This window comes from Manihot esculenta, chromosome 12 (assembly GCF_001659605.2).
Source record: "Manihot esculenta cultivar AM560-2 chromosome 12, M.esculenta_v8, whole genome shotgun sequence".
In the NCBI taxonomy this organism is placed as follows: Eukaryota; Viridiplantae; Streptophyta; class Magnoliopsida; order Malpighiales; family Euphorbiaceae; genus Manihot; species Manihot esculenta.
The window spans coordinates 7,904,945-7,920,257 of NC_035172.2; the positions used below are offsets into that span (position 1 = coordinate 7,904,945).

The window sequence follows — 15,313 nt, forward strand, 5'->3', positions numbered from 1 at the left end:
TAATATATAAACATCAACTTCATTTCATAATTGTGCAATCTAAAAATCCAAAACATTACTATAGTTCAAGACTATAAAACTTAAAATATCTCAAAATACATAATTAATCCAAATAGTATCAAATTCATATCATAAAATATATTATTAAAGTCATATCATGCTAATCTATATGTGAATCACCAGGGGATCTTTGAGCTGGAGGCATATCAGATGTTGATGGCATCAATGAGGAAGACTGTTGTCCCATCCTCGTGGCCTGTAGTTCATCACGCATTCGAGCTATTATCTGATTTTGGTCTTCTACAAGTTTCTGCAAACTATTATACTTCTCTTCAAACTTTGCTTCAATTTCCTTCTTCCATTCTGGTGATTGTGATGATGGAACATTTGTTGTTTTTCCCACAGTTCCTGTTTGAGAGAAGGCAGAAGATGCAGCACTACCTAAACCATAAACTCGACTTCCTTACCATCCTCCTGCTGCAGTAATGAACAATTGATCCTCATTAATAGTTCCTCCATCTCCTTCCACATGATCTGATCCCACATTCTGGCTTGAATGTTGTTCTTTTAGCTTCAAATAATTTTCCTAGAAAATCACAGAATAACAGTTCAATTTGAATACTAAAGTAAGAAATAATGGTAATACCTACAAGATATGACAATTATAATACCTGCAAGATATCACATTTACAATACTTGCAAGATATCATAATAGAAAAATCAATCACACAACTGAGAATCATAAACAATATCCTTGTGAGAATCACCTAGATATCAGAATCATACTTGCAACTGAAAATCAATCAACAACTCAAAATCAATCACACAACTGAGAATCATAAACAATTTCCTTATGAGAATCACCTAGATATCATAATCATACTTGGAACCGAAATTCAATCACACAACTCAAAATCAATCAACAACTCAAAATCAATCACACAACTGAGAATCATAAACAATTTCCTGTTCAAAATCACATAGATATCATAATCATACTTGCAACTGAAAATCAATTACACAACTCAAAATCAATCAACAACTCAAAATCAATCAACAACTCAAAATCAATAACACAACTAAAAGTCAATCACATAGACATCAAAATCATACTTGCAAGATATTACTTAGAAAGACAACTTGTTTATATAGCAACTTACATAAACAAGTTCAGCTCGTTTATCAACAAATTTGTTGCGATCACTCTTCTTTGTATGGGTGTGGAGAAACAACTCAGCTGCTGTTGGAGGAACTTTGTCTGTCTTAGCATTTTGTATGCGTCTTGCATGCTCCTCATGTGTTATGGACCCACCTGTATGTTTAGAAGGACCAGCTCCTGCACCTCCCTTCTCTGTTAGGCGGTTCTTTGCGTACTTCACTGACTTTGCTACATACTCTGGAGTACTCCAATCTAAATTCCATTTATCCCAAACTTCATTTGATATATAAGCACTCCTCTTTTTTTTCTTCTTTTCATTTGTCAGAAAGTCTTTGTATCGGGTAGCTGCTTTTTTATTCCATGCCTTCCTCACTATTGCAGCACTTCCCTCATCCCAGTGAAATTCTTTCTGTAAATTAATTTAAAAAACAGATGTACAATATAACATAGATTATAAGACATTATATCTTTGTTAGAATGCATAATATATTGCGTACCTCAAACTCTCTGAAATAAAAATCTTTTGTGGATTGTGGGATATTCTTCCAGGAAGAACCCTCCTCGACATTGTACTTCTGAAAAATCTTTGTGCAGGCACCAGATGTCTTCTCAGAAGGTATAAGACTGTAATAGTTTAATAATGCGAGCATAATTTATAAATATTGAATATAATTATTTTTAAATAATTAACCAAAATGAAAACTAATAACAAAGATATGTAATACAATGATAAGTAATGTTATATATTATACTTACTTTCCGCTTGCATGCACATAACAGTAGGTCCTAGTAGCATGTGATGAGGATGAGGATGCAGATCGACTAGCACTCGATCCAGGAACAGAACTTGAAGAAGTTGGGGCAGTGGGGGCAACTGGAGCAAGTGGAGGGGCTGCAGGGACTGAGTATGATACAGGAGTTGTTGGAGTAAGCGTTGGGGTAAAGCCTATTCCGGATACATAATCTGTTACATTTAGACAGTTATTAAATGATTTCATTATCTCAACTTAATCAGTTTCATGTACATATGTTTGTGCAAATTATCTTTATGCAGCATTCATAAAAATATTTGCTAATGTTTGCCTTTAGGTTTTACTTATCTATAACAAATAAAAACAACACTTGTTAAAGTTCACTTAAATATGCCTGAAGATTACAGATACTTGGATTGTAATCTTTGCCTTTAGGTTTTACTTATCTATGTTCTATTGAGTAAACTAAATCACCAGAACCCATTCCTGATATCAGCTGAGTTTAACCAATTTTTCTTACCTTTTATGATCTATCAAACATATGCTGAGCAATAAAATTTTTAACCAAATGAACCACAAATCATAAATAATAAAATAATTGGAAAGAGATTACAATTTCTATCAGAAGCAACTCAATTGCAGAGCTGAAAATTTTAATATCAGCATATAATTAGACTTCAACCAATTGCAAAAGAAAATCTGGGTAAGTAAGGCATACCAGAGAAAGAGTAGCAAAAGGTCGACTAGGATCTTTTCAAGAAATGGGCACTCAAAATCCTGGAAAAACAAAACGTGTAGACAACAGTAGTTCAAGTGAAGAAAAAGAAAAGCCTGAAAAAAATAAATAAACGAAAAGAATAAAAGGTGGGTGTGGAAATATGGATTGCCATGGCCCCATCACCAACCTTCTACCCTTCCAAATACACTACACAACAAATATCAAAGGTATAAAATTATTAAATATGTATCATAAAAATTAATCAAAGAATTTTCTATCTTTTATTTATTTTTTCCCTTCAATCAAGACCTCAGCCACCAGGAAAGCCAGCAAAGGGATTGTGATATAAATGATAAATTAGAAAATCAAACCCACAAACAAGAAATTAAAAAGCTGAACCTCATTAAAAAAAATTTAAGGTTCAACGATTGTAGGCAAAAAAGAGACAGATAGGGTAACCAGACTCTCCTCTCACACAGGCTACCTTTCCTTCTTCACTTATTTTTCCTTTGAATTAGTTCTAAGTTCTAACAATGGTCTAATCTTTGCAAGCCAAAAAATAAAAAAGCAAGGAATTTGCTGATATAGATGCTAAAAAAATTATTTTATTTAAAAAAAAAAGTATAAACGCTAAGGAAGGAAAATATAAAAAGCAAAATTTCCTCTCAAAACAGAAAGAAAAACACAGATACATGTTATGAACAATCACCCAGAAAAGGGAAGGGAAAATAAAATTTACTGTACCAGTAACACCCAATAATTTTAACAATAATTAGAATAAAACTCAGAAAAAAAAATAAACAAAAACAAGATAACCAGATCAAGGAGTAGTAAAAGATCTGGGTTGGAGTTTTTACTCCCAAAAAGAGGGGGGGAGGGGGGGATTGCAAACCAGCCCAAAAGAAACAAACCCGTGACAAAGATCTTCCTCCATGTGATCAAACACGCTCATTATATCCAAACAAAAGAAGTTTATGCATAAAAAAAAGTTAATATATAGAGCAAGAACACTAACACAGAGAAGCAGACACGTACTTGATCAAAAGTACCAGTCACAGAATCGGGGGAGAGAGGTGCCGACGGAGAGAGAAGATTATCGTCGACTGGGTAGAGATAGGAGAAGTCGCCGGTGCCGAATGGGTTGCCGGCACTCTTCAGTGAAGTGGGGGGGAGAGAGGCGTTGACTGGGAATTTTGGGAAGGGAATCGGGGGAGAGAGGTGCCGACGGAGAGAGGGAAGTGTGACTAGCAAAATGGAAAAATAAATGAGGGGATTAGGGTTAGTTTTGTTAGTATAGCTAATTAGGGATTAGGTATTAGGAATTAGGGATTAGGGTTAGTTTTGTTAGGGATTAGGGATTAAAGATTAGAAATTAGGGATTAGAGATTAAAATTAGGGATTAGGAATTAGGGTTAATTTTATTATGAATTAGGGATTAATTAGGAATTAGGGTTAGAGATTACAAATTAGGGATTATGAATTAGGGTTAATTTTATTAGAGATTAGGGATTAATTAGATATTACTAGGGATGTAAACGGATCGGGTATTTTCGGGTATCCGATCCGACCGAACCCTAATAGAACGGATTTGGGTAGTTATAATCGGGTTTGGGATGGGTTCGGGTTTTAAAAATAATACCCGTTACGGGTTCGGATCAGATTCGGATTTTATGTATAGGTATCCATTACCCGAACACGTTTATATAAATAATTAATTTAATATAAAAAATATATTTTACAATAATATTTATAAATTTTTTTATATATTTTTATTTAAAAATTTAAATTTAAATATTCTTTAGAAATATTATATTTTTAAATGAAAATTATTAATGAAAAATATTTTTTTATATAAATTATTAATTAAAATATATAAGATTAAACGGGTTCGGATTGTATTCGGATAATAATAATTAGGGATGTAAACGGATCGGGTATTTTCGGGTACCCGATCCGATCGAACCCTAATAGGACGGATTTGAGTAGTTATAATCGGGTTTGGGATGGGTTCGGATTTTAAAAATAATACCCGTTGCGGGTTCGGATCAGATTCGAATTTTATGTACAGGGTACCCATTACCCGAACACGTTTATATAAATAATTAATTTAATATAAAAAATATATTTTACAATAATATTTATACATTTTTTTATATATTTTTATTTAAAAATTTAAATTTAAATATTCTTTAGAAATATTATATTTTTTAAATGAAAATTATTAATGAAAAATATTTTTTATATAAATTATTAATTAAAATATATAAGATTAAACGGTTCGGGTTGTATTCGGATAATAATAATTAGGATGTAAACGGATTGGATATTTTTGGGTACCCGATCCGACCGAACCCTAATAGGACGGATTTGGGTAGTTATAATCGGGTTTGGGATGGGTTCAGGTTTTAAAAATAATACCCATTGCGGGTTCGAATCAAATTCGGGTTTTATGCACAGGGTACCCATTACCCGAACCCGTTTATATAAATAATTAATTTAATATAAAAAATATATTTTACAATAATATTTATAAATTTTTTTATATATTTTTATTTAAAAATTTAAATTTAAATATTCTTTAGAAATATTATATTTTTTAAATGAAAATTATTAATGAAAAATATTTTTTATATAAATTATTAATTAAAATATATAAGATTAAACGGTTCGGGTTGTATTCGGATAATAATAATTAGGATGTAAACGGATGGGGTATTTTCGGGTACCCGATCCGACCGAACCCTAATAGGACGGATTTGGGTAGTTATAATCGGGTTTGGGATGGGTTCGGATTTTAAAAATAATACCCATTGCGGGTTCGAATCAAATTCGGGTTTTATATACAGGTACCCATTACCCGAACCCGTTTATATAAATAATTAATTTAATATAAAAAAATATATTTTACAATAATATTTATAATTTTTTTTTATATATTTTTATTTAAAAATTTAAATTTAAATATTCTTTACAAATATTATATTTTTTAAATGAAAATTATTAATGAAAAATATTTTTTATATAAATTATTAATTAAAATATATAAGATTAAACGGGTTCAGGTTGTATTCGAATAATAATAATCGGGTTTGGGACGGATTCAGATAGTTTAAATTAATTTTTAATCGGGTTCGAAACGGGTTCGGATATTACTAATATAAATCGGGTTCGGGTTCGGGTAGTTTAATTTTCACGGGTACCCTACCCGTTTACATTCTTAGATATTAGGGATTAGAGATTAGAATTAGAAATTAGGTTAGAGTATCCTTAAATTGTCAAAACGACGTCGTTTTATATACCGAATTGAAATTACTTAATTTAAAATTTTAAATAAAATAAAATTTAATTAAAAATTAAATTAAAATTTTAAAAATAAAATGGTCGCTGATTGTTCGCTATTTAGCGACTAATTATTTTAGTCGCTAAATATGGTCGCTAAATATTCCCGTCCAAAAAGTTGTCGCAATTTCGTCGCAAATATGGTCGCTAAAAATTCGCACCATTAATTCCCGCTAAATTAGCGACCATTTTATATTTGGTCGCTAAATAGCGACCAATTAACGACCAAAAATTGGTCGCTAATCTTTTTGTTAAATAAATATATTATTTCATTCATTTAGTCGCAGAATGGTCGCTGATTGGTAGCTATATAGCGACCAAAAAATATGGTCGCTAATTTTGGTCGCAATTTCACAGTTTTTTTGTAGTGAAACAGCCATATCAACGTTGAATAATGAAGCTTTCTAATGAACACGACTAGTTGTACGCTGCTCCTCACATGGCACCAACCGGCAAGCCTCCGACCACTCCAAATACACATATCGAGCTCTACTCCTGCAAGCAACTACAAACCGGATAAAACTCATCCACTGGAATGTGGCGCCATTGAAGAACAGCTCTACAAGACAAGATACTCTTCACCTTCCATCATTTATTCCATGGAAAGTCCTCTATTTCTTGATTAACAAGTTATAAACCATGGCCACTTGATAACCTTTATTTATAAAGTAATTTCCACGACCATTCAAAGACCTCACCCACTCATCCTTGTGCTCAATCCTTAATAAAGGAATCTGCATAATTAGATCAACATCAGAGGTTAAAAAGTGGTGCTAATTAACTCTTTGTTCCATTGGCGGTTAATGATTAAATCAACTACCTCGAACAAAGGAAGAGAATCATCTTGCTCAGTAAGAACCCTCGGTTCCACTACCTGAAACAATCATGGATCAGGCCAAATATTAATAGTCAAACCATCCCTCACTAGCTTCCTACAGCCTTGAACCAAAATGACCCTTGCAGCACAAATACTACGCCATATTTGGCTATGATTGTGATCAACATTAGCTTGAAAAAAGTCATAATCCCAAAAATAGCATGCCTTCAATACCTTCGCTACTAAAGAATCAGGATATTTCAATAAATGCCATCTTTGCCTCGCTAGTAACACCAAATTAAATTGACGAAGATTTCGGAATCCCATACCACTGTGGATTTTAGGCACTGTCATACGCTTCTATCTAAACTATCTAAGGCCAGAATTTTATCATTACTGTCATTATGTAAAAAAAAATTCATGTCTATTAATGGCATGAGGAAGACATTACTATTAATGGCACGAGAATTCAATAATTTTTTTTTAAAAGTTAATTTTTTTAAAATTTATAATTGCTATCAAATAATGCTTTCTTTAAAAATTAAATCTGAGATGCAGATTGTAATTCAAAATTTTACTCTAGTTTATCTTCTTTAAATTTATAAAATTTAAAAAGAAAAAAATCTATAGATAAAGCGATTTAACATTGAATTTAATTTTAATTGAATTAAATTTATAAAAGGTTTCTTTCAAAAAAGTTCAAATTATTGGAAAACTCAGGGAGGAATCCCAAAAAAAGAGATAGGGAATGTTAGGTAAAAGAAGCAGAAAGCCTTGAAAATCTCTCTTGTTGACTCACTCTTCAAACAATGCGGCCATTTCAATTGGTCTTTGGAATTCATCCTCTTTATTAACTTTTTCATTTTTCTCATCTGATATGGTTGAAAACCCGATTACACTTAACAAGGTTTTCTTTTTATTATAAAGATTATATATATATTTTTTAAAATAACGATCGAAAATTAAAAGAATGAAATTTAAAATTTTTTAAATTTATTTAAATATATTTATCATTAAATTAAATCTATAAATATTATATAAAAATATTAAAATTCAAAATTTTACTCACTTTTTATATTTTAAAAATAAAAAAATTATTTTTTAATTGATATTATTTTTTATTTTATACTTATTCAATTCTATAAAAATATATTTATTTTAACTAATATTTTATTTATTTCATAAAATTTAATTTGTAAAAAATTCTTTTCCTGCAAAATATTTCTATTAAAAAAGCATGAGTGTGAAAATATGTCTCAGCATATTCTTTAAGCGAATTTATTTTTTAATTTAAATAAATTTATATATTATTAAAATTGAACTTAATTTTAAATAAATTTTAATATAAATATCTAATCTAATTATTATTAGCATTAAATATTATTAGACTATTTTTTGAATTAATAATTTTTTTTTATAAATTAAACTAAGAGCAGGTTGAAGAAATCATAAAATTAAGAAATAAAATAATGCTATAATGCTATTTTGACACATAAATAGATAGTATTTTGATGAAATTATAAAATTATAAAAATAAATATTAAATATTAAAAATTAAAAAACTAGATATAGTCAAGTCAAGGAGCTTTAGAGTCTACACAGTTTACCATAAAATGCCAAGAGATTCGGTCCACACCACGAGCCGACGGGGTCAACCCGATAAGTAGGTTCGAGCCGAATCAACCAACGTGGCAAGAAATAAAAAGAAATAAAAAAAATAATGAGATCACTGGCGTAGTGGGGCCCAATATTTCCCAATCGGAACACGTTGACTGAGGCAACCCTTTTTCACAGAGAGAGAAGCGCCGAGCCAATAGGGAAGGTGAATTTTTGGAACGCGTCAATCTCCTCAGCTTTGGTCCCATATTTTGACAAAACAAAATCAAACAATTTTCCTCTCCTGGGCCCCACTCATCTTGTGGTCCTACACCGCTAGTCTATTTATGCTCTGCTCCGTATTCTCACAGAAAATTATGTAATCAATGTTATATAAAATTACAATTTAATAAAAAAATAAACATATAAAACTGAATTAATTTTTGTAAACAGGACTATTTTTAAATATAAAAAATTAAAATAAATGGGTATAAATATATAAGATTCATTTTTTATTTGAATTTTATTAAATTATCATTCTATATAAAATTATTTACATGAAATTACATGTTTTAAAAAGTAAATTAAGTTAATAATTGAAAATAATATTATTAGAAAGACTACAAATTTAAATTAATTTTTAAATTACATATAAAATATTATTTACTGAAAATGAGTATTGTTGAGATTTTTTTTTTTTGAATAATGTAAATCAGTATTCAGTGATACTTACTCGCCACGTCACCTTCTTTGAAAGAAAGATGATCGAGTGGAAAAGCTCCTATAGTTGACACGATTGCATTTTAATCACGGAACATCATTTTGATTAAAATAATATTTAAAAACAAAAAAGACAAAAAGCATTCAAATCATAAATTGTAAAGTTTTACCAATTTTAAATTTCATATTTTAATTTCCTCTATTCATTTTCAGATAAGTAGTTTTATAATTATTTTATTCTTAATAACAATAAATAAAAATAAAATAGTATTTTTCTTAAATCATAATAATATATCCATAATAAGATAATTTATTTTTTTAATTATGAAAAATATATTCCATTAATCATTTTTAAAATATTTGAAAATTTTTCATAAAATAAGCATACCCTAAATCTGTACTTTTCCTTTGAAATTAATTTGGTGAAGAAAAAGAAAAAGGAAAAAGTGAGCGTAGATTTGGTTACAATAGAATAGTCCTCATAGAAGCAAAGTCTCTTTCCTCTCCTAAATCTAAAGAAAAATATATTAACATAAACCACACACCGCTATTTTACTACTGTTTGGTCTTCTTCTAAGGTCTCAATATCCATTTTTATTGCCGAGTCCATTGCACCGTTCAAAGCCTTACATCTCTCTCTCTTTCTTGATTTATGGCCAAGGGAATGAGCAGTGGACTCTCCATTGATTCAGATCTAATCACTTCTACTTTCTTCTTCCACAATCCCACTGTGCTCAATTCTTTCTCTCAAGAAAATTTCAAGAATCCCAACAACTGTAATAACCTCACTCTCATGGATGCTTCTGCTTCTGCTTCTGCTTCAAGGTCTCCTCCTCCCACTATTCAATTCCCAGTCAATCTTAATTCCACCACTCTTCACAATCATGATGATGATGATGATGATGTTTCTTTACCTTCTGATGACAATAAACGGATGGTCATCGATGAGATGGATTTTTTTGCAGAGAAACAGCATGATGATGATGTTAAGAATTCTAATTCCTTATCCCATGATTTTAAAGACCCTAAGAGTCCTACTCGATTGGAGTTTGACGTAAACGTGAGTTACCCATTTCTGGTTTTTTTTATCTAAAGGTGGAGTTTTTTGTTGGGTTTTGTGATTTTTCTTGATTTGGTAATGTTTGCAGACCGGTTTGAATCTCCTTACTACCAATACTAGCAGTGATCAATCGATGGTGGATGATGGAATATCGTCGAACATGGAAGATAAAAGAGCTAAAAGTGAGGTATAATAGATTTCTTTTTCGATTCAGAAAAAGAAAGAAAATCTTTTCTTTCTTTTAAGTTCTTAGTGGTGATATGTTGTGTTGTTTGGCTTTTCTTTTTTCCAGCTCGCAGTTCTTCAAGCAGAGCTGGAGCGAATCAAAGTGGAGAACCTACGATTAAGAGATATGCTAAATCAGGTTACCATCAATTACAATGCGTTACAGATGCATTTAGTGACAATTATGCAGAATCAAAAGCCTCGAGAGAACAATGAAGAGCATGAGCAAGATGGGTTAGACAGAAAACTTGAAGAAAATAAGAAACATAGCGGAAATGGAGCAGTGGTTCCTCGACAGTTCATGGATCTTGGTCTGGCTGCTGCTGCCCCTCCTGGTGGTGGTGGTGGTGGTGACACTGATGAGCTTTCTTTATCATCATCGGAAGGAAGAAGTGGCGATCGGTCAAGGTCACCGGGAAATAATGAAGACAATCGAAATAATAATGAAGATGGGATGGTGTTTGATCAAGAAAAGAAGGGGAATGTTGGTAGAGAAGATAGTCCAGATCAAGGATCCCAAGGTTGGGGTCCTAATAAGGTTGCTAGATTTAATTCCAATAAAAGCAGTGTTGATCAGACAGAGGCTACAATTAGAAAGGCTCGTGTGTCGGTCAGAGCTAGATCAGAGGCTCCTATGGTAATCAATGGCAATTTGAGATTAGTTCTATGGCTGAAATTTAACCTTTCTGAATTGATTTTAATTGGGAAAATTGCTGAACCTTTCTGTCAGATAACTGATGGATGTCAATGGAGGAAGTATGGACAGAAGATGGCCAAGGGAAATCCATGTCCTCGAGCTTATTATAGATGCACAATGGCTGCTGGTTGCCCAGTTAGAAAACAGGTATGTGAATTCTTCTTCAAGGCCTTCTTTTTTTTTTTGTCAAGAGATAAAACACACTTTCTGGGTTTAGGGATAGGTCTAGACTATTGTCAAAACTAGCAACTGTGATAAAATCCTTTTTATATAAACCCTACTCACACACACTCGACGGATGTGAAATCTGGAAGAACCAGCCAATAGAACATGCCCTCGACAGGACCTCAGGATAGGATTGAACTGTTATCAAAATCAAGGCAATTTTGACACAGTTCTTATCTTATATAAGACCTACTCACACACATTTCTCCACAACAAATGTGGCAACCAGAAAGCCAGTTTCCATTAGATAATGGATATGTGAGATTCTTGATACGAAAAATTTACTTTTGTAGGTACAAAGATGTGCAGAAGATCAGACGATTCTTATAACGACATATGAGGGAAACCACAACCACCCTTTGCCTCCAGCCGCCGTGGCAATGGCATCGACAACTTCATCGGCGGCAAGAATGTTACTGTCAGGATCGATGTCTAGTGCTGATGGAATAATGAACCCAAATTTCCTGACCAGAACACTCCTACCATGTTCCTCTAGCATGGCAACAATATCAGCTTCAGCCCCATTTCCAACTGTTACATTAGACCTAACCCAAAATCCAAACACAAACCCATTACAATTCCAAAGACAACCAAGTCAATTCCAAGTCCCATTTCCAAACCCATCTCAAAATTTTGCCAATTCTCCAGCTGCAGCATTGCTGCCTCAGATTTTTGGACAAGCTCTTTACAATCAATCTAAGTTTTCTGGGCTGCAAATGTCTCAAGACTTGGAAGGTAATAATAAATTAGGCCACCAATCTCAAGCACCAGCAGCAATCCATCAGCAGCAAGGACAGCAAAATTCATTGGCCGACACAGTCACTGCTGCAACTGCTGCCATTGCAGCTGATCCCAATTTCACTGCAGCTTTGGCAGCTGCAATTACTACAATAATTGGAGGTGGTGGTGCTCAACCCTCCAATATAACTAGTAGTAGTGCCGCTTCTAACACCAACCTCCTAAACATCAGCAATTCCAATGGCACTATATCTACTACCATCACCAATGGCAATGGCAACAATAAAATCAACCATTCAAGTTTTCAAGGAAATTGATGACAAATATTTTTCCTTTTCCTTCCTATAATTTCCTTTTTTTTAATTTTTTTTTTCCCTTTTTCCCTTTCTGATAGGAGGAAAAAAGACCCATATGATTACACAATTGTTCATTATATTCTTTGTTATTTGAATAATTTGTTTGCAATTGTATGTCAATAGAAAGTTATTTAAAAGGAATAAAAATAGAGAAAAGAAAAGTGAAGAATATCAAAAAGAAGTCGTTCATTATGCTTTAGACTCTGTGTTTTATGTCCTTTTCCACAGCATTAACTCCTCTTTTAACCTCTAAAATTTTATATTTCCTAGTAAAATATTGATGTTTTAAAAATCTTTTGCCAAATCTAATTTATTTATTTTTTGAATAGAGAGATAGAAAGGGGGAAATATTTTATTTTTTTAATTGAGGATGGAGAGTGAGAACTCGTTCTAAATTTTCAATGAGTTACATGTTCTTTTAGTTCATGGGCACAGCCTAAGAATACTAAGAAAGGAAGGGAGTTTTGTTTGAATTTTTAAATGCCTCATTTGTCAAAGCTTCTTTTGTATGTTTCTGAATGGGACCAAAACCTAGAAGAGAATTGAATGCCATTGATGGAGTTACGTGTAGGAGATGGAAGTGAAGAAAGGAGTCAATAAAACCGTCTAATAATAATATCAAAACGTAGTGGTTAAAAAAGGATGAGTTTATTTGACACGCAAAGTTAAATTAAGGAAAAAGAGGGACTTTTGCTTTTGTCTCTTTGAACTTTGTCCGTTTGCATGCCATTTCAGCCCCACCACTTCAACTTCATGAGACTCTGTTGTTTATATAATGCTCACATGCATTACATTAGATGGATAAGACTTACTAATCCTGTTCAATCAAATTTTATTCTATTTCTTTTTTCATTTAAATAATAAATTTGAAAAACATTTATACAGTTTAAACATTTGGTTGGATTCGATTTAAAATCGAATTCGAATTAAATAAATTAAAAATTAAAATTTTAATATTTATATAAATTAAATTAAATTAATTTTAATTAAAAATTAAATTAAATCAGTTTAATTCGATTCAATTGGATTCAGTTCGATTTAATTAATTTAAATTTTTAATAATTTTTTTATTTTTTATCCTTTATTTTTAATATTTTAAAATTTAATTAAAATATTTTAATTTTAATATGGTCTAATCTTTTTATATTATTAAAAATAATATACTATTATCACTAATCATCAGTTCGATTTGATTTTTTTAATTTTTTCTGATTAAAACCAAATAGAACCGAAATAATTAAAATTTTTAAAATTAAAAATCGAACTGAACCGAACCAAAATAAATAAAAATCAAACTGAATTTTTAAATTAATTTGATTCGATCGATTTTTTCAATTTGAATCCAATACTCTCCCCTCGAATCAAAGAAGTATGTATTCCGCATAGGTCATCTTCTTCTAATTAATCAGATTTAGCAAGTAGGTCTTCTTCAATATTTCAAAGTGAACTAAAAAAACTATTGTAAAAATTGTCAAATTATATAATAATAATAATATTAATAATAATAATAATAATAATAATAAGAGAAAATTGATAAAAAAAAATAGTAATTCTAATTACATTTAGTTTCTTGTATGCTTTTTACCGGTTTATGGTTACTATTATAGTTAATAGGGAGAAAAATACTATCTTAAATCTATCAATTAAAAATATTAAAAATTATTTTGATATATTTTAGTAATAGTAATCTATAGATAATAAATATCATATATAAAAGTGAGAAAGATAAAAAATAATAGAATTACCTATAATATTTTTAAAATTTTAAATTATTTATAATAGTATTTAATTATTTAAATTGTTGAAAAATATAATAATATTATTTTTGTAAGTAAGTATATAAATTCAATGATAATTTTATTATTTAAATTAATTTTGATGTTTGCTAAGAAAATCTACAAAAAATATTAAAATTAATTTAAATACAACTAGATTAATTTCAATAAAAGATTATTAAAATAAAATGTTTAAATATTGGATAAATATTAAAAATATAATTAAAATAATAAATTCATATTTTTAAAGTAGAAATTAAAATAGCAAGTTCAATTTTAAAATTAATGGATATTTAAAATATTAATGAAAAAAATTAAAATAAAAAATACCTAAAACTATCATTTATTTTTTAATGAATTAATAATTAAAATTTTATTTCATTAAAATACTTTTTTTTTTAAATTTTTGTCATTTATATGTAGCATATAAAAGTGGGTAGAGGAATAATAGTTTCCCCAAAATTCATTTTAGTTTTCTTGTGGGTTACTTACAATTACATTTGAATTTAAAAGTGCGGATAATGTTTTTATTTATTAAATTAGTTAAAAAAATAAATTATATAAATTTATTAAAATTTTAAAACTTTAAACTGAATAGATGATTCTCCGTTTGAATTTAAAATTTATTATATTATAAAAATTTAATAGTACATATATTGTAATTAAATTATTAAAGGTAAAAAAAAATTTAGAGATTGAAATTTTATTTTGATAAATTTCATAGGTATAAAAATAAATTATTTTATTTTAAAATTTTAATAAATTGACACATTTTATTAATTATATATATGCATTTCAAAATTTTTAATAAATGTATTAGATAATTTTAATAATTATTTTGTATAAAATAATTTTTAATATTTTAAATTTAAAAATATTTAGATAAGAATTTAAAATTTAATATTAGCAATTAGTTAACAATAAAATGCTTGTTCAAGCGTTACTCTTTATACCAGCTTTAAAATTTGTTTATTTTTCTCTCGTTATTTCTCTTAATGGTATAATATAATCATAATAATTCAGTATTATGATAAAAGTTTAAATTTAATTAATTATTTAAATAATATATTATAATAATATTATTATATTAAATATAAATAATCATCTGTTGTAATCAAAATAACTAAATGATAAAT

The 15,313-nt window shown here is 29.6% G+C and overlaps 2 protein-coding genes across 3 annotated transcripts; one reads left to right on the top strand and one right to left on the bottom strand.

The window, feature by feature from the left end:
• LOC122725258 lies at positions 1–7,139 on the bottom strand. The gene is made up of 7 exons (XM_043962288.1): positions 6,924–7,139; positions 6,789–6,842; positions 6,624–6,702; positions 1,916–2,123; positions 1,657–1,783; positions 1,161–1,568; positions 1–586 (listed from the first exon to the last, which is right to left on the bottom strand). Exons 1-7 carry the CDS (start codon positions 7,137–7,139, stop codon positions 464–466), a joined length of 1,215 nt encoding a protein of 404 aa, XP_043818223.1. The 3' UTR covers positions 1–463.
• A 2,508-nt stretch (positions 7,140–9,647) lies between these two features.
• On the top strand, positions 9,648–12,601 carry LOC110628647 (probable WRKY transcription factor 31). Of its 2 annotated transcripts, XM_021775428.2 has the most exons (5): positions 9,649–10,161; positions 10,250–10,348; positions 10,454–11,023; positions 11,117–11,230; positions 11,602–12,601. In XM_021775428.2, the coding sequence occupies exons 1-5, from the start codon at positions 9,754–9,756 to the stop codon at positions 12,361–12,363; spliced, it is 1,953 nt and encodes a 650-aa protein (XP_021631120.1). In that variant the 5' UTR covers positions 9,649–9,753; the 3' UTR covers positions 12,364–12,601. The 2 variants fall into 2 exon arrangements, with proteins under 2 accessions (XP_043818148.1, XP_021631120.1); XM_043962213.1 differs by having other exon boundaries at positions 9,648–10,161; positions 10,454–11,230.
• The last annotated feature ends 2,712 nt before the right edge of the window (positions 12,602–15,313 follow it).

What these genes read in the sequence shown, in the direction of transcription:
- LOC122725258 (XM_043962288.1), bottom strand. Translation starts at nt 7,139, where the DNA reads ATGACAGTGCCTAAAATCCACAGTGGTATGGGATTCCGAAATCTTCGT. An exon ending in AAATTACTTTATAAATAAAG is followed by an intron (nt 2,124 to 6,623) that starts GTTATCAAGTGG and finishes TAAATGTAACAG; the next exon opens with ATTATGTATCCGGAATAGGC. An exon ending in TATGTGCATGCAAGCGGAAA is followed by an intron (nt 1,784 to 1,915) that starts GTAAGTATAATA and finishes AAACTATTACAG; the next exon opens with TCTTATACCTTCTGAGAAGA.
- LOC110628647 (XM_043962213.1), top strand. Translation starts at nt 9,754, where the DNA reads ATGGCCAAGGGAATGAGCAGTGGACTCTCCATTGATTCAGATCTAATC. An exon ending in GATTGGAGTTTGACGTAAAC is followed by an intron (nt 10,162 to 10,249) that starts GTGAGTTACCCA and finishes TAATGTTTGCAG; the next exon opens with ACCGGTTTGAATCTCCTTAC. An exon ending in GTTGCCCAGTTAGAAAACAG is followed by an intron (nt 11,231 to 11,601) that starts GTATGTGAATTC and finishes TTACTTTTGTAG; the next exon opens with GTACAAAGATGTGCAGAAGA.